This window comes from Micromys minutus (assembly GCF_963924665.1).
Source record: "Micromys minutus genome assembly, chromosome: 8".
Lineage (NCBI taxonomy): Eukaryota > Metazoa > Chordata > Mammalia > Rodentia > Muridae > Micromys > Micromys minutus.
In genome coordinates this window covers 36,083,416-36,106,552 of record NC_137977.1, presented here as the reverse complement: position 1 = coordinate 36,106,552, position 23,137 = coordinate 36,083,416, and the positions used below count along the sequence as shown (strand labels likewise).

The following is a 23,137-nucleotide window of genomic DNA, read 5'->3' as shown; positions in this document are numbered from 1 at the left end:
CATGTTTGGCTGCAGCGTTTGTGAGTACAAAACAGTGATAATAAGGACCTCAACCCCAGCCTAGAAATAATGAAGGGACTTACATTAAAATCACTATATAAATACAAGATGAATATTTTTTTAAAAAGTGACAAAATACACTTATCTGTCACAAATTATAATAGGCCACAATTCTAGAACAGGTTAAGTATCTAAAAACATCATAAAGTTTGTACTTACAGAAATTTCAGGGTTGGAAAGCTCATATAAAAGTTTCTTGGCATCAATAACTGCTTGATATAACCTCAGATATTGTCCATCACTAGCTACAAAGCATGCACTAGGAGAGTTGCAGTATGCACCTAGAAAGTATTTATAAACATTTAAAATGTAAACTTCCAGTAAGTATCTAAAAGTCTAAATCACTGAAATGGAAATCAGTGTGCTTACCTAGACAGTAACTGGGTATGAGAGTAGGGAGCCATGCCACGTTGGAAAAGGCAGAAACATGAAGAGAATTAATCCGGGCGAGCTCAGACACTCCTCCAGAAAAAGACAGTGGCCCAACTGGATCAACCCTCCAAAGAATAAGCTCACTATAAATTGCATTGGGATCTTGAAATGCCATATCAATGTTGCTTTTATTTTGCTGTGTCAAGGAACAGTCTTCAATATTTATAGTGTCATGGGTTTGCTTTTGGCTACCAACATTTGGTGTCCTTAATGCATTATGGTGTGATGTTGTCAGTAATAAAGGTAATACTGAGTGGCAAGCTAAATCATTAAGATGAAAACGATGACCACAATATCTGGATTTGTGAGAAATACTAAGCACTGTAGAAAAAGCAGATTCCTCGGCAAAACTAACCAGCCACTGATTTAAAGAACCATCAGCATGCTTTGAAATCATCATAACATTAGGGGTAAAAATACTTAATTTTAAGTTATTTGATGATTTACTGTGAGCAGAGGAGAAAAGCATTGATGTGGAACGAGTGAGGCCAGTAGGCTTCTGTTTTCCTTGTTGAATAGCCAAGTCAACATTCTTGGTACAGGCGTACATTACTATGCTTTTACAAAGAGAGTTTGCATCACCTGTGGGGAAAGCTACAGGAATTCTGGAAACAAAGGACACCTACAATTAAGAAAGTGGGTATTAGAACATATAATTACATAAAAACATGTAACAAAAAGGTTTTACATTAAAAAAAAATAATTAACTCATCATAGATAGTTAACAGTACCTGAACTTGACGAAACATACCAGGCTGGTATTCATCCAGCCAATCTACATGCCAAACTAGTAGAGACCCATCCATGGGATGAATACTGAAAAGCATGTCTGCGTTTTTACTCCATTCAGACAGAAGCACTTCAATCTGATGATCAATGGCAGCTGACGATAATGGTGTAAAGCTCGAGCTTGGTAACATTTTGTCTTCACTCAATTCCTTCTTTTCATGATTTATTTTTAAATCGCCAAGACAATCATCCATTTCTGTAAACGAGTTCAAAACAAAATTATCACTGAAAATTAAAACACACCTTTCTAAATGAATTCAAGGTGAAAAACATACTTTTTATATTAACAAGAAATAAGATCAATGAAGTTCAATTAGGTATCAGACAGCTAGCAGGGCCATGTACACACATAAACATGTATGTCTTTACCTCTTTCAAAAAGCCCAGACTCAATGCCCTATCCTCAACTCCTGGATGAGAAATATTAAAAGCGGTGATTACAAGTCTTTTGATCAAATTTAAATGAAAAATAAGTAAAAGCTTACAAATTGGTTAGAAAATGAGACCACTTGGGACTCGGTGATTCTCTCTTGCCAGTGTAATCAGAGTGGAAGTTGTATGTATCAATTCTGAGCCAAGGCAGAGAGAAAACACTTGTACCCTTCTCCCTGGCCTCTCCTCTTTCTCCACCTCCAACAGCAGGATGAATACAGAGTAGTCTAAGTCCCTATAACAGTGCACTGCAGTGTTCGTGGTACAGTGGTAAGCATAATTGCCTTATTTCATAGTGTTTATCAACTCTAATATACATATAGATCAACTATATTCAAATTGCAGATTCAGGAAAGTAGTTGTGTAGTGTATAAAATAATGTATTCAATGCCATTAATCCATACATAATTCATAGTCATAAGAACTTATAGGCTAACAAACCCAAAAGAACAAGAACAAAAACCAAAAAACAAAAGTAGCATGAGCAGAGTATCTATACCCACTTACTAAAAGATCTAGTCCATATTTACATTATGCCATAATAACCTTGGGAGATTATCTCTTACAATAAGGAGTTTTATCCTCCTAAAAACTACTTATTTTGGGCTGAAAATTTAAAAATTTTATCCTTCTGAAACCTTTACCTTCATCAGATTTTACATCTGCTTGAACAGAGTCTTCTACACTGGCCTCAGATGAGGGCTGTTCAAAACTTTTTCTAAGTTGCTGTAAGAAGACTTCCATGGACAAAGTAAAATGCAACTCTTTATTGTTTAACCAGTGTACCATGAAAGGTCCACACTTCTCTTCATTTTCACTTAAACTCAAAGATGTAATAGATGGAAGAAGAGGGATGTCTATAAAGAAAAACAATTGATAAAATTTAAATTTTAAACCACTGTAACATAGAATACACAACTTCTATTTTCATTATTGACATTACATTTTTGTTTGAGAAAATTTTATCTAGTTTTAAATTTAACTTTAAAGTTATTTTACAATCAGAAATTAGAAACAGCCTAGATGTCTATCATCTGATACATTCATAGTGAAAATGTGGTCCATTTATACAACAAAATATTATTCAGCTGTTTAATAAAATAAATTTGCAGGTAAATAGATGAAGCTGGAAAATATGCTGAGTGGGTAATCTAGACCCCAAAGGGTAAATATTGCATGTTTTTCTCTAATATGTGGATGTTACCTTTTAAGTTTTTGATATGTGTGTAATAAGACACTAGAAACTAATAAGGAACAGGGGGGAAGGAAAGTATCTCTCAAGGAAGAGGAAATAGAATATAGTGTTAAGGAGAGATAAAGGGGGAAGTAGAATAGGGGAATTATATGTCAAGAGATGAGAAGACATGGTAAAAGGGGAAATATGAAGAGGGTCAGCTAATACTAAAGGGCATTTGAAAACCAATATGAAAAACACCTACTGTGGAAGTTTCCAGGAATATACATACATACATAAATACACACACACACACACACACACACACACACACACACACACACACACACAGAGGATTTAAATGGAGTCATCATATAATAGAAACAATGCTCCAACTAGACATCTTATACCACCAAGAAAAACCTCCATTACTAGGTAGGAATAAGCTACATCACATTGTTGGCCAAAAAAGTACCAGGAACTCTTCCCTGAAATATCACAGGCAACTGTCAAGGCTATTGGTTTCTTTCTGAAACCTTACTTGTATCACCAAACAGAGAGAAACCAATTTAGTGTCCTAGAAGCTTTACTCCAATTGACTAGTGCTCACAGAGTTAAAAAGGTACTCTGCATACTACCAGAAGAGAACAGTAGTCATCAGTCTCACCCAGCTATGAACCCTGTGACCTACAACAGCAACCTGCCATAAGGTATACTGGTATAATAGCAGCACAATGTTATGGGAATAACCAATCATTTCCTAATTGGATTTAAGGTCTATCTCATGAAATGGAACCCACATCTGACATTTTTAAAGTGGTCAAGAGCCTGCACTAGACAGATCATGGGCCTAGAAGAAAACCCACTACCATTATACAGCTAAAGGTACAGAGCAATAAAATGACTCCTAATGACACTGTTCTACCCATAGATCAGTTCCTCATTCAATTTCTGATTAGAGAACCTTCTTCTTGCAGTAGATGTACTTAACAAAGAGATGTTCCAGTTGGACAAATGTGCAGGGAATGAGAGATTTTGTAACAGTCAGCCTTAAATGAGTGTCTTCATCAAATCCTTCCATTGAAGTTGAGGGCTCTCATCATAAGGAGGCAGAAAGATTTTAAGAGCCAAAGAAAATGGATAAGACCAAAGAGACAGTGTCTTCCAGACACAGAAGGATTGATGCTCATATGAACCCACAGAGACTGTGGCAGCACACAACATGATTCAGATTTCATTAGCATGATAATTCCATTGCATTATTTCCTTGAAAATGCAATACTGCAATTTCAGCTCCATTGGACTGGTTATGCTTAATTGATGTTTAAGAATATTTTATATCAAGGCTAGCCTTGGCTATATAATGAGACTCTGTCTAAAAGGGGGTGGGGAGAGGTAAAGAGGAAAGATAGGAAAAGAGGAGGGGCTATATTCTACAAGATATTAAAAAAAAACTTTTTTGTTCTAGAGAAAGGGATTAAAGTGTAAAGGGAAAAGGAGTCTTTATTTCCCACTTTCCATAAAGGTGGTATCAATTATGTGCATGCAAGTACTACCTTTTATTTTTTTAAGAAACACTTTGAGATACTACTTTAAATGCATCATCTGTAGCCCCTGACTTTTTATACTTACAGAAAATATTTACCAAAATGATGAGTACTTAATTCTCTAAATTCACAGGTATCCAGATGGTGTGGTGGTTAATTACCTGTGGCTGGGTTGATGCTGGCTGCAATATGAAAGTGACAAAGTGCATTGGCATGCAGTGGTGTGTTCCTGTGGACATGGTGAGGATCCTGCTGATGAGGCAGATAGCCAGTATGTGCTACAAGAGCAAGTGATCTACTACGACCTCTACGAAAAGGTCTCAGATTTACCTGAACAAATAAAAACAAAGTGAGAAGGCTGCTTATTATTATTGTCAGAATGAATAAAAATGCTATTTTATGTAATTATATATGTAAAAAACACCTCTCCTTTTTTTTTTTTTTTTTTTTTTTGTATATCAAATTTGAATCTTGAAGAGTAAGTATCTGGCCTAGTCTTTTCACATTTACTTTTCAAAATCTAAAATCAATTCCAGAACTTAAAAGTAAAAAAATAAAAATAAACAATCAAAAACCTGAAAAACCAGTAAGATGGGCATAGTGGAACACACTTGAATCTTAGCACCTAGGAAAAAGGTAGTGCTCTGACTGAGTTCTAAGCTAGCTTGGTCTATACAATGCGGCAGCCAATACTAAATAATGAAGCCTTTTCGCCAAAAATAAAATAAAATCTATAGAAACACATAATAAAAACACTTACTTCTAGAGCACTTTGAACTCGGTCTTTACTGGAAGCATTTCTCTTGAAGTTATTTGTTAAACTAATTGGTTCACACCAGTGGGTGTAGTCACTTCCATACAGCAAGCAATCATTTGGTAAAAATGTTTCTACCCAAAGCCGACATACATTATCTTTACAGCAAGTCAACAGTACATTACAGACAGAAGCCCTGTGGGATAGAAATATTTTGGAGACAATACAAATTACATAATACATCATAAACATTCTGCAGTGCTTCTATACATATTTGAAACATAAAACTAATATTAACTAGCGAGCCAAAGTGATGTTCAGCAGACAGATGCCCACTCCTCTTGAGGACCAGGGTTTGATTCCCAGTCCTTTTAGCTCTAGTTCCAGGGAGCTCAACACCCTCTTCTGGCTTCCAAAGGCACTGTAGAGGCATACATGAAAATAAAACAACCACACATATAAAAGTTTTGAAAAAACAAAAAGTGAGAACATGTATATATTGCTGTCACAACAGAAAATGTTTATCAACCTATTTTTTCTGTCTAGAAGAAAATCATTTTTGTTACAATAATCTTAAGATTTTTATTACCTCTAAAGAGCAATGATTTGGATCAAGCCATAATTCTCAGTTGACAAGCACAAAACAAAGTTCCTAATAAAACTTCCTCATTTATTTAGTGATCATTATTTTTTAAGTATTTCTTAATGTTCAAGTTCTGCTTTCTGCAAAGTCATTAAGGAACTGGCATAAGCATATATACTTACCGTCTCCTAGCCTACCTAGGCCCAAAGCAGTGATGTGCAAATAATTCATGATGGACTTGAACTAACCACATCCAACCTTAACAGTTCTAGACTTTCAGTTATTTCCTTTTATGACTTCCTCAAAATAACAAGCATATACAGCTATTACAAACAAGGAATTTTCTATCAGGTAATTTAGCAAATCAAAGGAAGAAAGGAAAGGAGGATGGATGTATGGAAGTAGGGAGGGAGAGAGGGCAGTAAAGTCAAAACTGAAAGGAGAAAAACTAAGAGGGGTGAAATACAATACTCTACAGTAACCGCCTTATCATTCATCTCTATGTGATTAAAAAGAGCCAGCAGCACAAAAGAAAAATGAAGCAAAACCAATGTTTGCCTTGATTATTCTGTCAACTAAAACCTGCCCAGTGTGTTCTCTCACCGCTCCCGTCTAGCTCTCTCACCTGCCTTCCTGTCTATTCCTTCCCATTCCTCCTCTCCATAACTTCTGCGTTCTTCCCTTTCTCTGTCCTCTCACAGCATCCTCTACTCTCAGCCTCTCTGGGTCATGTTTTGTTTCCATCTCCCCTCCATCTGCCCCTCACCTCTCCTTCTACAATGCACTCTTGGTTTCTTTCTGACCTCTTGCTTCTCACTGCTCATCACTATAACACTCATTCACCCCTGGCATTCTCCCTTCCTTTCTGCTATCCCTTACCTATGCATATTATCTCCCTCTCATGTATTCACATACACAGACCATAGCAATAAAATTAAAAGCAAATTTAACAAGAAAATAAATCAAAATACAACATCAAAAGTTCATACTGTCAACGAATAACTAGCTCACAAAGGAGTAGAAACGCTCACAAAGGAAGAGTAGCAGGCAATAACTAAAGGGTGAACTAGATGACAGTCAGATAAAGCAAAAGAATTTAAGAGACACAAAACAAGAGAGGTGCCAACTCAAAAGCAACAGAGTGTAATGATCTTGATACATGTATATATAGCTTCAAGTTACTCCTCAGGGTATCTTTAGTCGATATAAAAACTGGCAGGTAATATACATGGTGTATAGAGAAACTGCATTATTTTGTCAGTGTCTCACTTCTTTTACAATTTTTATTATTCCCTCTATGGTTTATCAGTGTTTCTTAACCCTTCCAAATGCTACAACCCTTTAATACAGTTCCTCATATTATGGTGACCACAACCATAAAAATTATTTTCATTGCTACTTCTTAACTGCAATTTTGCAACTGTTATCAATCATAATATAAATATCTGTGTTTTCCGATGATCTTAGGCAACCCCTGTACACAGGGGTCATAACCCACAGGTTGAGAACCACTAGTCTATCATATTGATACAGAGTCCATACAGCATACAAAAACAACAAATAGACTTAACCACACAGAAAGTGATATAATAGATTACATGTCTCCAACATTTGTCCTATACTGATGAAACAACAAGTTAAGATGTTTTAACAACTTGTTATCTCTAGCTAACTTGTGGAGGTTCCTGCAGAATATCACCAACCCTTCCAACCTGATCTGTATTCATCATTTTTTAAATAGTAAAGAATATGCTTATTATACAAACATGTCTATTGTTCTTTCTCAATTCAAGAGACTTTTTTTTAAAGATAAAATTTCAAGTATCTCAGGCTGACCACAAATGTACTCTACAGCAAGAATGACTTTGAGATTGTGCTCCTTCTGCTTCTACTTAAGAGTATATGTGTCCTAAGTTTGACCCTCAAAGCACATTAAAAGGGGAGAGGGAGAGGGGGAGAGGGAGAGAGGGGGGTGTGAAGGGAGGGGGAAGGGAGAGAGAGAGAAACTATAACTTAATAAAATGGCACAATGGTAGGAGAGTAACTATTGCTTCATTTTTATTTACAGGAACCCCCAAATGTCCCAGTTTTAAGTATCTGCCATCTGCTTCAGTCTTCACCGAGATCAGATCCATCAACACTTAAGTAAGCTAAGTCAGTTCACAAAATCTTAGTAATTCATAAGCCTGTTTAATATTTTGATGGCTATAGCACCATTAAATGAACATATTCATTTATTATATATCAGAAGAAATCTCAGATAGATTAAAAGACAAATTTATGATAATCAAGCTAAAGTCATTTACAACTTTTAAAATAAGAATTAACATACACAATGAGATCATTTTATTCAAAACACATTTTAAAGTATGTAGACAAGAAAACTAGAAACTGAGTGAATCTGAGACATGGTTCCTTCCGCTGGCAATACTGATTACTCTCTTAGCTTGAAGACTGCCACAAAATAAGAACAGAACCAGTACTTTCCTAGTTTCTCTTCTACAGTAAATGTGGACTGGAAAACTAGGATAAGGACAATAACTACTGTAATAGGTATACATCCGTGGTTACAAAGGAGCAAAATAAAGTCGATAAATGATGTGCGTACATCACCACTGTTCTACTTAAACATCTCAACTGGTGAAACTCTAAAGAACCAAGAGTGTGAGACATACAAATCTGCACTGCCATGTAGTTTAAGACAGATTTGTAGATATACTTACTAAATCTGTGTAACATATCAAAAGAACACACAAAAATTCTATATTATGTATGTTTTTCAAGGAATACAGAAAAGAAAAAAATACTAACAGGCACATATGTTTGAGTTTGTATGAGTTAAACTGAGCTTCTGTGGGTTAAACTAATACCTATCTCAAGACAAGATAATTTAAAGAACTACCTATTTTCCTCAAAGATGTCCATTTAATAAAAGGCATTTATTTCATTTATTGGCTTTTTTGCTTTAAAAAAGGATACAACTGAAAGTACAAATGAGGATGGTAACTGTCAAAAGAAGTCTACACAAACAGTAATCTGTGTAAGTTACATGATGGAACACAAAACAAAGAAAAGAAAACTGTACAACTGCATGACAAAGACATCTGATATGGCAATAAATTATCTTGGTCTCAAATTCACTGAGGTTTTTATGCTAAGCATTAATCATACGTGTAGCCTGGCACAATCAACTGTTACTATAATCTTCAAAGGTTCAAAGTAATAAAAGCAGTTAAAGTTGGTGATGTTCTCTAATACACAGTGAAAACACTGACCTCGGCATATATTTGCTTGTTTTACGCCAGGAAAATCCATTTACAGCTCGTGGATGGGCCAGATACACAAAAGAAAAGTCAATTTCTCCTTGGGATTGTTTTTCTGAGTTTTTATCTGGAGAGGTAACAGCTGGTCTCCAGTTTTCTACATTATACCATACCTTTAGAAGACAGTCATCCTAAGGAGAAAACCAAAAAGCAAGTCAGACATTTATTTTTACTAAAAAATAACAAACTAGCTTTTGCTCACTGATTATACCCTACATATAAGGCACTTAGTCTTTCATATCCACTGCTTTAAATTAGGGACCTTTGAGGTGGGGATTATTATCCCCATCAGAAAAGAAAGGCCAGAGATATCAGCAGACTTGTCTAATATAAAACTGGTAAATATTCTTATATCTGTCGCTAAATCTAGGTTGTTTCCAGCTGTGATTTTTTTACATTATACTTAGACTTTCTATCTAATTTTTATAGAAATTAAAAATTTTAAGAGAAGTAAATAAAGAACTAAGTAAATGTTCATAAGGTTCAAAACAAAATGATAGGGGGCTGGAGATAGCTCAACACTGAAAGTGCATGCTCAAAAAGCAAGAGGACCTGAGTTCAACTCTACAGGACCCATTCAAAAAACTCAGGTGCCACCATGCTTGCCTGTGCCTCTGGACTGAAGAAGGCAGGAGACCCTAAAGGCTTTCTGCACAGCCAAGCTAACCCCCACTGACATCCAGGATCAGTAAGAAACTGTCTCAAAAACACAAGGTGGAGATTGATCTTTGATTTCTGGCTTTTATTTTGTGTGCACAAACCTGCACATGTTAACACCCACACACATACACACACTTGTACACAAACACACACACACACACAAACACAAGACACACAATTTAACAAAAAATAGTTTTAAACTTTACCTTTCCAGCAGTGGCAAAAAATTCTCCATCTGGTGAAAATTTCATTAGGTGGACCTGGGAAGCAGTTCTGTAAATTAAAAAGGGAAAATTTAATCACCAAAAAAACTACGCTCAAAATAACAAGTACATTCCATATTGAACTCCAGCAAATTCTCATGATTACAGAATTTTGGGAAAACAGTTTCACATCCCTTTTCCCCTTATGAGATGGGTCTTGATGTGCGGCTCAGGTTGGTTAAACACTAGGCTGAGCATGCCAGAGTACCACTAGTGACTCTAAAGCTTCATACAAGGTTTTACTGCTGCTTCTGAGAAACTGTGTCATGTTTTTGTGGGTTTTTTTTTCATTATTTTTCTTTCTTTCTTTATTTTTTTCTTTGGTGTTGGGGATAAAAGCTAAGAAAATGCTTTACTAGATAGTTTCTTCTGACCCTTAACTTTTAGGATATTCCAAAAAAAAAAAAAAGTAGTTACTAAAATAAACTTTAAATATAGATTTCTAAGTCATGCAAATGCACAAAATTCTAGCATAAAAAAAGGTAGAACTAAGAATACTGCAAATTGGGGGACACAATCCTTCCAATCTCCATCTGTAGCCCGGAGTTAACCAGGTGACTCAGCTCTCTGGAACCAAATCCTACCAGGAGAAAGCTGGTCGTCTCCCAACAGTGCTGAAATGTCTAAGATCCCTGGCTCAAAGGCTCACAGAAGGAACAGGCTTCAGTCAGAGACAAGACCGACGAACACCAGAGTTAACCAGATGGTGAGAAGCATGAACAAGAAGATCCTAAGCAACAGAAACTAAAGCTACTTTGCATAATCAGAATCCAGCTCTCCCACTGCAGCAAGCCCTGCATACCCCATCTGAAAAGCTAGATTCTGATTTTTAAATCACAACTCATGATGATGATAAAGGACTTTGAGAAGGACACAATAACTCCATTAAAGAAATATAGGAGAAAAGGGGTAAAGCCCTTAAAGAGGAAACACATAAATCCTTTAAAGAAATACAGGAAAACACAACCAAACGTGAAGGAATTAAAGCAAAACCATCCAGGACCTAAACATGGAAATAGAAACAATAAAAAAAGGCAAACAACCCTGGAGATAGAAAAACTAGGAACAAGATCAGGAAGACATAAATGCAAGCATCACAGACTACAAGAGATTGAAGAGAGAATCTCAGGTATTTTCTTTTGTTTTATAATGAAATGTTCTACAGATGTTGGTTAAATCCATTTTGTTCACAACTTCTGTTAGTTTCACCATGTCTCTGTTAGTTTCTGTTCCCATAATCTGTCCATTGGTGTGTGTGGAATGTAGAAGTCTCCCACTATTATTGTGTGTGGTGCAATGTATGTTTTGAGCTTTAGTAACGCTTCTTTTATGAATGTGGGTGCTCTTGCATTTGGATTATAGATGTTCAGAATTGAGAGTACATCTTGGTAGATTTTTCCTTTGATGAATATGAAGTGTGTCCTTCCTTATCTTTTTTTAATTAATTTTGGTGGAAAATCTATTTTATTCAATATTAGAATGAATACTCTAGGTTGTTTCTTGGAATTGTTTTCCAGCCTTTTATTGTGAGATGGTGTTTGTGTCACTAAGGTGTGTTTCTTATATGCAGTAAAATGCTGGGTCCTCTTTACATATCCAGTCTGTTAGTCTATGTCTTTTTATTGGGGAATTCAATTCATTCACATTAAGAGATATTAAGGAATAATGATTGTTGTTTCTTGTTGGTTTTGTTGTTAGAGGTGGAATTATGTTTGTGTGGCTATCTTCTTTTGGGTTTGCTGCAAGAAGATTACTTTCTTGCGTTTCCTAGGGTGTAATTTCCCTCCTTATTTGGAGTTTTCCATCTGTTAACCTTTGTAGGGCTGGATTTGTGGACAGGTACTGTGTAAATTTGATTTTGTCATGGAATATCTTGGTTTCTCCATCTATGGTAATTGAGAGATTTGCTGGATATAGTAGCCTGGGCTGGCATTTGTGTTCTCTTAGGGTCTGTATGACATCTGCCCAGGATCTTCTGGCCTTTAAAGTTTCTGTTGAGAAGTCTGGTATAATTCTACCTTATATGTTACTTGACCTTTTTCCTTTACTGTTTTTAAAATTCATGGATTTTTTTTTTTGTTTTGTTTTGTACATTTGGTGTTTGATTATTATGTGACAGGAGAAATTCCTTTCCTGGTCCCATCTATTTGGAGTTCTGTAGGCTTCTTCTTGTATGTTCATGGGCAGCTCTTTCTTTCGGTTAGGGAAGTTTTCTTCTATAATTTTGTTGAAGATATTTACTATCCCTTTAAGTTGGGAATCTTCGCTCTTTTCTATACCTATTATCCTTAATTTTGGTCTTCTCATTGTGGCCTGGATTTCCTCGATGTTTTCAATTAGGAGCTTTTTTCAGTTTCTTTAACTGTTGTGTTAATGTCTTCAATGATGAAGAAGTAAATACAGAAAATGTGGTGCATTTATACAATAGAGTACTACTTAGCTATTAAAAACAATGACTTCATGAAACTCTTAGGCAAATGGATGGAACTAGAAAATACTGTCTTGAGTGAGGTAGCTCAATCACAAAAAACCACACATGGTATGCACCCACTGATAAGTAGATATCAGCCCAAAAGCTCGAATTTCCCAAGACAATTCACAGACTACATGAAGCTTAAGAAGAAGGAAGACCAAAGCGTGGATGCTTCAGTCCTTCTTAGAAGGGGGAACAAAATACTCAAGGAAGAAAATATGGAGACAAAGTCTGAAGCAGAGACTGAACCAAATGGGGATCCATCCCATATACAGAGACCAAACCCAGACAGTATTGCGGATGGCAAGAAGTGCTTACTGACAGGAGCCCGATATGGATGTCTCCTGAGAGGCTCTGCCAGAACCTGACAAATACAGAGATAAATACTCACAGCCAACCACTGAACTGAGCATGGGGTTCCCAATGGAGGAGTTAGAAAAAGGATTGAAGAAGCTGAAGGGGTTTTCAACCCCATAGAACAACAATTTCAACCAACCAGAACCCCCCAGACCTCCCAGGGACTAAATCACTAACCAAAGAATATACATGGACAGACCCATGGCTCAGGCAGCACGTGTAGCTGAGGATGGCCTTGTAGGGCATCAACAGGAGGAAACCTTGGTCTTGAGAAGGCTCAAGCAAGGGTGGGGAGGTAAGAGTGGGTGTGTAGGTAGGGGAGCACCCTCATAGAAGCAGGGGAAGGGAAGATGGGATAGGGGGCTTCCAGAGGGGAAAATGAGGAAGGTGTTAACATTTGAAACATAAATAAATAAAATATCCAATAAAATATATATACTGCAAGATTGAAACAAACTCGGCCTACTTGTGACTTCTTCATGCAAGCCAGTGCTGTAATGGTCAAGCCCTGTATCAAAAACCATTTTTAAATTTCTTTTCTAGGAACCATACAAGTGATAATTGTTAAAAACTAAAAAACAAAAACCTTGACAATCTAACACCCAAGTAATAGCAAATTCCCTCTAAATATGAGAGAGTGGTTTCAATTTTCAATCAGGACACTGAATTTCCAGGGCCATTTATCTCTAGTACTCCAATATAAATTTTTTAGACAACAATAATTTTAAGCGAATTTTACCTTCATCTGCAATAACAATTAATGAAAGATTTCATGTCTGTTAATAGGAAGTTATATAATCATGAATTCAGCTACTCAGCTTCAACAACCTACTTGGTACATACTTGCCTTTTCTCCACATAGTAATTTGGGTTCATTATTCCATATGCCCATTCCTTCTTAAAACTCATACACTACAAACACCTAGCACTATCATTGCTTTCCTTTCTTCATTCAAATCCATGCTTAGATATATCTGTGCCAAACTGATTAGCAAAGCATGTCACAACAGGCTTTTTCCTTCTTTTGGGTACAGTGCTGAGATCAAACCTGAGGCCTAATATATGCAATAGCCAAGAATTAGACCATTGGACTCTATCTATCCCCAGCCCAACAAGAGGAATTCTGTCACACTTCTTTTCCAATATAAGTAATCTCCCCTATCATTTACATATAATATAGATTTTTTTAAAACTAAAAGATGAAAAGAAAATGAAATTATCTATAGCCTCATTACCACCACAGCATTCTTCCCCAAACACCAGTCAACATATCAGCACATAGGTTTTTACCTTTTCTTTCCAATCCCCTCTCATCTCCTTTCACAAGAAGAGAAGCAAGAGAATGGATTGGACAGGAGGCCATATTTATAGTTTACACAACTAGGTGCAAAGAAGTGTTTATGTGTTAAGCTTACAGACCTACATCATTATTTTACTGGCTCACGGTTTTCCATGGTATGCCATAATGATTTGAAATACTTACTAGTTCACTACTATGTTCTCATTTTTGCTGCAACACCAAGTGACCCAATGAACATATTATATACTCTCAGAGAGAGAGAGAGAGAGAGAGATTGTGTGTGTGTGTGTGTGTGTGTGTGTGTGTGTGTGTGTGTGTGTGTGTAAGCAAGCAAACATTCATGTTCTTACCCTAGGTATTGCTCTTCTAGTTTGCTTTCTAACATTATATTAAACATCATTGTAAAAAAGCAACTTAAGGAATGAGTTCATTTCATCTTAAAGCTTACTGTCTGTCATGAAGGGACGTCAGAGCAGAAATTCAAGGCAGGAACTTGGAGGCAGAAACTAAGCAGAGACCACGGAGGAATGCTACTTAATAGCTTGCTCCTCTGGCTTTCTTCGTTTGCTTTCTTATATACCTTAGGTGCTACCTGCCCAGGGACAGCACCACCTACAGTAGACAGGTAATACAGTAGACAGACATAATCAATTTTTGATTATGAAAATGCCCCACAGCCTTGGCTAAAGGGAATTCTGATGGAAGCATTTATTCGACTGAAATCCCCTTTACTGGGATGACTAACTTGTTTCAAGTTGACAAAAACCTAGCCAACTCAAGTATTCTATCTCTTATCACCTTATTGTTTTTAGGCAGAATCTCTCACTGATCTTAGAGCTTGTCTTTCAGCTAGACTGGCTGACCAGTCAACAAGTCCTTGGGTCCACCTCCTTTTGTATCCCACCCCATCCCAATTACATAAGTGTGCTATTATTTCTGTCTTTTACATGGATTTAGGGATTCCAAATTTAGCTCCTCATACATGCACAGTAAATATATACCCAACTTAGGCATCTTCCCAGCTTGCTCACTCATTTTTACTCATATGGTTAATCTTTGAGATATAGCTAATCTAAATTATAAAACTGTGCCATGAGAAGTTGTACATGCCTGTAATCCCAGCACTGTTAGCTTACAGATGATTTGCTCCTCCCAGGGACATAGAATGGTTTAGGTCTTCTCCCACTATTATTGTTTGCCACTGCCAGGTGTGGCCTACAAAGGACTGCTCTTCACTCCAGCTCCCCACCCCTTTTTCTGTCCTCTGTCTACCCCTTCTCTGCCCTCATGGCTCTGCTTTTATTTGTCTTTGCCCCTTTTCCAGGTCCTCACTCCTCTCCCTTTCCCCCAAATAAATTTCCCTTATACTAGGTCTGAGACTTGGTGTGATTTCTCAGGGGGATACCTTGGCCTGGATCAGCCATGTTTCCCCCACCCACTGCTGCACTATATCTCATAGCAAGCACTTCAGAGACTGGGACAGTAGGGTTGTGAGTTCAGGACCAGCATATCAAGACCCTTGTCTTGTCTAAAAGCAAGAACTATTCTTTTTAAAAGCAAAGCAAAACTCAGTATTTCTATTCAATCCCTCATAAGTTTACTGATTCCTTCACAGTAAACAATGAAGACAAAGGCACCAGGGCATGGTGGTGTTTGAATGATAATGGCCCCCATAGGTCATGCTTGAATACTTGGTCAGCAATTGGTGGGACCGACTGTGAAGGATTAGGAGATGTAATCTTTTATAAATTACCTTGGTAATCCTGTTTTGTCACTACAACAGAAAAGTAACTAGGACAGCAGCAATGCCAATATTTCCAGCTACTGCGGAGACTGAGGCTGGAGGATCACTTTAGTATACAAGATTGGCCTGAGCAACACAGCAAGACATTTCTTCTTCCCCAAATGACCTTGCAATGATGTATAAATAATTCCCATCTATCATTCTGTGCCCTGCTCATGTCACTGTAGCCACAGGTTAAACACTAATACACAGGAAACTTTGTCCTCGATGACCCTCATTTCTTTCAGGTTGATTCTCGAATGTGACCTCCAGCTCTCTTTCACTTACCTTGCTCACATCTGTCTTCAAAATTCTTACTCATCTAAAAAATATCTTCAGTGTTTTAAGCACATCACTAATAAGGAATGTGATCAAAACTGAACGTTGAGATATACTCTAGTCATCTTAAACTTCAGTTTCTGTTCACAGGCTTTTCTACTTACAGTATCAAATCAATAGTTTTCATGCCTAGTCTAAGTCACTGTTGCATTCTCTGAACTTCAATAGTCTTCCCTCCGTTCTTACAAATGCACAAAGTCATTTTATGTTCTCAGTTTATTTCAAGGAAACCTTTGAAAACACCAGTAAGAAAGAATAGGCACTCCTCCCCCTTCAACAAGTTAAAAGCAAATGGCAAAACAAAAGCATGGTGGCAAGAAGAGCTGAAAGTTCACATCGTGATCTACAAATGGGAACAAAGAGGGCACAAAAGTAAAGTCCAGTCTTTCTAAAAAATTATTATGCAAAATTCTATTCTCCCTCCACATATTAACATGTTTATACCTTTTCTGCAAATTTCGTACATAGGTTTGCCTTTAGTATATATAGGTACATGATAACACTCTACTAACACTTCATATAAAATGGAGTAAGAAGTCCATTTGACATCCTATTATTTCAGTTTACCTGTCCGACACTGCACTTCCCTAACTGTTCAATATAACATTCACACAATTTTACAGATGCCTGGACTAGGATATGCAACCAACAAATATCTGTTGAATGAAAGAAACCTGAAAATGCTAATCAAAATAAAAAAAATTTAAACCTAAGCTGTATTTATAAATTCCTAGAAAAATATTAATAATTTAGTGTTCTTATCAACAATTCACCGTTAACTTTGAACATTCACTAGTAATAAACATTCATATTCCTCTTTCTGAACACTTCACATCTTTTATTTAAAAATAAAAATTGACTCTTAAAATGCCCATTAGTTAAACATACTGCAGCTTTTAAAAGTTTCTTTCCATCTTCATAACTCACTGCTGTTAACTAGGGATCATTCTTTTCTAACTAATCTTACTTTTAAAAGAAGATGTTAACTCCAGAACTGTACCTATTTCAAGTAAAAATCTCAAGTTTTATTAGAAAAATGTTTTATTTGGATAGTCAAACCTATTAATTTTCCCTCTCTTTCATGTTATAGCTTTGGTATCACATTTAGAAAATCTATTTCCCTACTTCCAAACACCATTTTTCCTGTCCAACACCAACATGACATAAATGAGAAATGGGTGTATGGACAACTTGGAGGACTCATTCCTCTCCCTCCACCACCACATGAGTTCAGGGACTGAAAATAGGTTGTTAGTCTTTGTAGCAAGCATCTATCAAGTAAGCCATCTCACTGACAACTTATGTATTTATTGAAGCCTTTGGCCCTAATGTCTGTTCACAGTGAACAGACTAAAAAACTCATATATACAACCAACTTATTAAAAAAAAAAAGGCCAGGTTTATCAGCTAAACTGTCTAGTCAATTACTTACTTGCAATGCCAAATGCACACCCAATCTCCAAAGTTCAAATCTGTTTTATCTAGATTTTCATCTTCAGTTTGCTTTCTTGAGTTAATATTACACCAAAGCTGCAGACAGCTGGAACCGGTTAAAAGACGATTACCTAAAGAAATATACATATATATATATATATATGGATAGCATTTATTATGCAGGTTAACAACACTGAATTAAGATATATATGTGATAATTTCTTATAATAATATAAAATACAACAGAGTTCCTAAAAAGAAACTGCAAAAGAATAATTTGGGGTTGGCTAGATGGCTCACTGGGTAAATGTATTTGCTTCCAAGTCTAAAGACCTGAGTTCTATTCCCAGAATCTTTGTGATGGAAAGATAGAACCAAGCTGTCTTCTGATCCCCATTATAAGAACCATAGCACGTATAAACCCATACATAAATTTAAAAAAATGTAATCTTGATAAAGACACCTATGTGTTAAAAAGCAAAAAAATAATTTAAGAGCTTGGATCTGTCACCATCCTACTATAGGAGGACATGATCCCATAAATCTATACCCTTCCCTTGAAGATAATAAACAATGTTAGCTTGGGTAGGAGGCAATGAGGAACCACCCCTCCCTGACTATCTACAGATTTTCATTCCTGAGAGAGAAAAGACACTTTATTTTGTGTTATAATCACTGGGAGAAAGCCCATACTCTTAGAAATAATCTCTCATTCATTATGCTGTATGAAATCCTAGTAAAATGCAATGAGGAAGGAAGGAAGGAAGGAAGAAAGGAGGAAGAAGGGAGGGAGGAAGGAAGCAGGAAGGAAGGAGAGAATAAAGTAGGAGGAAGGAGTGGGAGGAAGAAGAGAGGAAGAAGAGAAGGGTAGAGTGTAAAGAAAAGAAACAAAGGGAAGAAAGTGTTAGTCAAGAAAAAGCACAAACTTTAGAACAGAAATTTAGAAATCCATGTTTCTAACTCATTTACTTAGCCATGAAAATTGGATCTAGTTGCACAATCTCTGAAGTTCAGTTTTTGTATAAATTCAGAGCTTTTTAAAGTTGTAAAGATTAACTGTAACTTGTACAAAGTCTGCACAAGGCCCCCTGCAAAATAATTTTCACACATCTTAGTTGAATAGAATGTGGTTGTCTTATCTCTTGAGTGAATACCTAGACTCCTACCTTCTTTTGAACAGAGAATGAAACATACAAACAAACAAAAAAAATCCTCTGGATAGGAAAGGCCAGGCTTTAGGAGTATTTGTAGCTTAAACTTTCACTTTCAAATATTAGCAGCCATATAATTACACTATCTGCTGTAGAGACCACATGAGAGACAGACAACATAAAGAACAAAAATAATACACTATAAAATTAGCCAAAGGTCCATGTATGCAAAGTCTTTCTTAGACATGCTACTTAAAGTAATAATACCCAGATAAGAGACCCACAAAACCCTAGAGCAATTCTGACCCACAGAACATAAACAGGAAAATTAATGTTGCTTTATACTATAAAATATTTTTTATTTTGTATGTGCATTTCTGTCTGCATGAATGTCTGTGAACATCTTTTAGAATAAAATTACAAATGGTTGGTTGTGAACCACCCTGTGGGTGCTGCGAATAGAACTGGGATCATCTAGAAGAACAACCAGTTCTTCTAACTGGTAGCCATCTCTCCAGCCTCTCCAGTTCTAAGTCCTATACTTTTTAATATAAATACATAGCATAAAACAGAATCTAATCTCAGAATTAATTTCACTTATTCTGCCCTAATTATTAAATCTATCAAAAAGTCAGGTCAATGAAATCTCTATTTCCAGAGAGAAATATCTTTTCCCAAAATAACAGACATTCTGTATATCATTTATCATGCTCTACCATTTACTAGAGCTTGTATTTGCCTTCATTTCAGTAGAAATTATAAAAGGGCACAATTGGTTTTATTTATTTTTGTATTCACCACTGTCTCACAGATAAAATATAGAACAGTAATAAAATTAATAGTTACATGACCTTTGTTCCAGGTATTCTTGTTCATTTCCTTACCTGCAGGATCCCAGGTTATATTATGTGCTATTGAGTCCAGAAAAAATTGGCCACTTTTCTGCCACTGACTATAAAATTCCTAAAATCAAAACAAAGATCACTTAGCAAGTGATAATTAGCGTCTCTTTAAAAAAAGAAAAAAAATCAAAAGAACACCTTCTTGTTTGTGTGCTAATAACAATGCAGTTGTTTTAGGAAGAAAACAATTGAGTCAAGAGAAATATGAGTTACATCAGAACCTGCCAACCTGTGGGTCACAACCATCAGAAACACAAATTTCAGATCATCTTAGGAACTGAGAAACTGCTCAGTAGCAAAACTACAGCTGTGAAGTATCAATAAAGATATGGATAGGTGTCACCACTGCATAAAGAACTGTATTAAAGATTCACAGCATTAGGAACCACTAAATTAAATAGATAATAAAGACTATTTTTTTTTAAAAAGGACTATTCATACTACCTGCTGCTGGGGTCTAAAAGTCTATTCTTAGTATAAATAACCAATAAACATATATTTTACATAACTTCACACCAAACATTGCTTACATTATTTGTATTTTATTAAAGTGTAAAGTTTAACTTTAAGTGCGTATATAAGGTTCAACTAATTTAAATATCCTTCTCAATCTTTCATCTCTAAGATATATTACTTCCTTAATATGAGACTTTCCCACTCTCTCAACCATCTTTTATTTGAACCTACAAATCAGAAAAAAAATGCACATGTCACTATAAACACATATTAAAACTGGGGATATCATTAGCACTTTTAAGAGAGAATTCCTGCAAATTGTCCTCTGGCCTCCACAGGTGGCCTCTTCCCAGTTAAATAAATGTAATAAACACTTTAAAAGTACAGTTAAGTACTTATGTAATGCAGCTGTAAAGGCTTCTAAAACTGGATAAACAAGATTACCTATAGACGATAACAGAAATCGGAGAGAAATTTGGAAGCTCTTCATGAAACTGAATGCTGATGAGTGCCCAGCATAATGGCACTTGCCTGTAAACCCAGCCCTCGGGAGGCTGAGACAAGACAATTGAGAGTAAAGAACTAATCTGGACTCATAGTTAAGTTCTATGCTTGTCGTGAGAAAGGGCAAGATTCTGTTCAAAAAGAGTGAAAACGTGTAAGGGGGACGGGATAGAGAAAAGGTAATTTATAAGATAGTATTGACTCAAGTAAAAGCAATCTCAAAAATGATCAGACGTTATATAAGGGTATTTCTACCATTAAAACACAACTTAATTCTCTACATTTCATCCTCATAACAACTCTATTAAGAATGAACAAAGCCCTGTTAATTTCAGAGTTGAGCAAAGAGTTATAAAGCAGCCTCTATTAAAATGACATAGGAGCCCCGTGTGTGGCGTACACTTTTAGTCCCCGCACTCCTGAGGCAGAGAAGACAGATCTCTGAGTTCAAGCCCAGCCTAAATCTACATAGTGAGTTCCAGGACAGCCAGGGCTAATAAACATGGAAGCCCTATTTTGAAATAACCATTAAGTTTACATAAGTAAAAGCAACAGAAATAGACATCAATATTACAATTTCAATCCTATCCTTCCACTTCCCTATGCTGATGCTTTCACATGGCTTAGGAATCACTGGTTTAATCCTTATGGTGACTACAAAGACATGGGAAAGAATATGACTTGCTTGTTATAAAACATGAAATTAAAACACATGAAATCTAAGTACATACTCCTAAAATTTATAAACTATTAGTTAAACTTTCTAATTTCTTATACACTTTTCTTATAAAGAACAGCATTTATTCATCTAACAGAAACTATATTATATAACAAAAGCAAAAAAGAAAGCCCTAGAAATGTTTTAATACTGAAAACACATCATTAACTGTAAGAACAACATACATATGAAAAGGCAAAAGACTTAAGAGTGCTGTTTAGACCTAATAATAAGGTGCCACTCAGGCTAAACAATGGTGTCTGACAGTAGCAATTAAGTAACTTCCAAACTTTAAGTTATTGACATTTTATCTATTATCAAATACAACTGTTAAAAGGAAAACAAAACATTTTATGATATTTGGTTAAAAAATTTAGTCTGATTCAATTCTAATAAAAAATTATGTCTTAATATGAAAATTGAACTTAACGTGTATCTTCAATTATAGTCCATAATTTATACTAGTTAAAAGTATGGTCATTCTGATTCTTTTATAAAGACCTATTTGAATTCCTAAAAGAAAAATAATAAATTACTGACCAAATTTTTCCTTTTTTTCGGCAGACTGACTGGTTCAAAAACAGAGATAACGTTTCCATAGGATGCTGCAATCTTAAGAAAAACAAATACAAAATACTTATAAATCAAAAGAACAAATGAAATAACTATTGTAATTACATTTAAAATATGCAAATATATGATTTCACCCATCAGTACCTAAGAATGTCAATTTTTAAGACATCACATGGTATTAGAATCCCAGCACTGCTACCTTTTTTATATATATTCAGAGACTATCTGCATTTATAATTCACATAACACTATCTTTTGAACAGTCCTATGGTCAAGAAATGCACTGCCATAAAATAGTATGTAATAAATAATGTATACTATGTCAACTATTTTCCTCTTAGAGGAAAGTATGCAAATACATTTTTTGCCAAGTACAAAATCAGTTTTAAGGTTATCTAATCTTTGGAGTTCATAATTCTTCCAACAAACAATTTAACTTCATAAAACTAAAACAAGACCTATTCTTTATAAACACAATGTATATAATTCTTAACATTTTATGTTTTTTAAATTTATTCCTTTTTCATTTTTTATTTCGTGAAGGGCAGGGATATATAATGAACCCAGCTACATATTAAATTCCTTCTTAAATTTACTCTTTAAGTCAGTATCTATAATAGCTTGAATGAACCTATCAAAATACCAGAAATCAACTGGTCATGATGGCATAAACCTGCCATCTCAGAATTTAAAACGATAAGGAAAAACAATCATAGATCAGCCTCAGATACAGAGTTAAGAGTCTATCTCAGAAACAAAATAAAATTAAACAGATAACAAATAAATAAATAAATAAATAAGACAAGCAGCTGGACATGGTGGAGGCAGGCTGATCTCTGTGAGTTCAAGGCCAATCTGGTGTAGTTCTAAACCCGCCAGATTTTTAAAAAAAAAAAAAGTAGAGATAAATAAAAGAACAATATGTTCTAATGGAGAGAAATTAAGAGATGAGGATATTATACAAAATTTTAAAACAAATATGCTAAATGAACTGAGTTTTCATTTTATACAAATTACCTGAACTGTATTGAGCTAGAAAATACTGGGCTCTTACTATGCTGGTTTTGAAAATGTAATTAAGTATCCATTCAATCTTAAAATGAAGTCATATTATGAACATAAAGATTAAA

General features: G+C 35.5%; 1 protein-coding gene across 3 annotated transcripts in view; it reads right to left on the bottom strand.

The window, feature by feature from the left end:
• DMXL1 (Dmx like 1) overlaps positions 1 to 23,137 on the bottom strand; it is a 136,998-nt gene that overhangs the window by 105,192 nt on the left and 8,669 nt on the right. For all 3 annotated transcript variants that reach the window (XM_080920336.1, XM_080920334.1, XM_080920335.1), the window contains exons 3-13: positions 21,975 to 22,046; positions 19,739 to 19,817; positions 17,702 to 17,834; positions 9,961 to 10,027; positions 9,047 to 9,225; positions 5,195 to 5,384; positions 4,596 to 4,764; positions 2,358 to 2,570; positions 1,224 to 1,477; positions 430 to 1,114; positions 220 to 341 (exon numbers count right to left, since the gene is read on the bottom strand). In XM_080920336.1, coding sequence (XP_080776462.1) covers positions 220 to 341; positions 430 to 1,114; positions 1,224 to 1,477; positions 2,358 to 2,570; positions 4,596 to 4,764; positions 5,195 to 5,384; positions 9,047 to 9,225; positions 9,961 to 10,027; positions 17,702 to 17,834; positions 19,739 to 19,817; positions 21,975 to 22,046 — 2,163 coding nt within the window. The remainder of the gene's footprint in view (positions 1 to 219; positions 342 to 429; positions 1,115 to 1,223; positions 1,478 to 2,357; positions 2,571 to 4,595; positions 4,765 to 5,194; positions 5,385 to 9,046; positions 9,226 to 9,960; positions 10,028 to 17,701; positions 17,835 to 19,738; positions 19,818 to 21,974; positions 22,047 to 23,137) is intronic.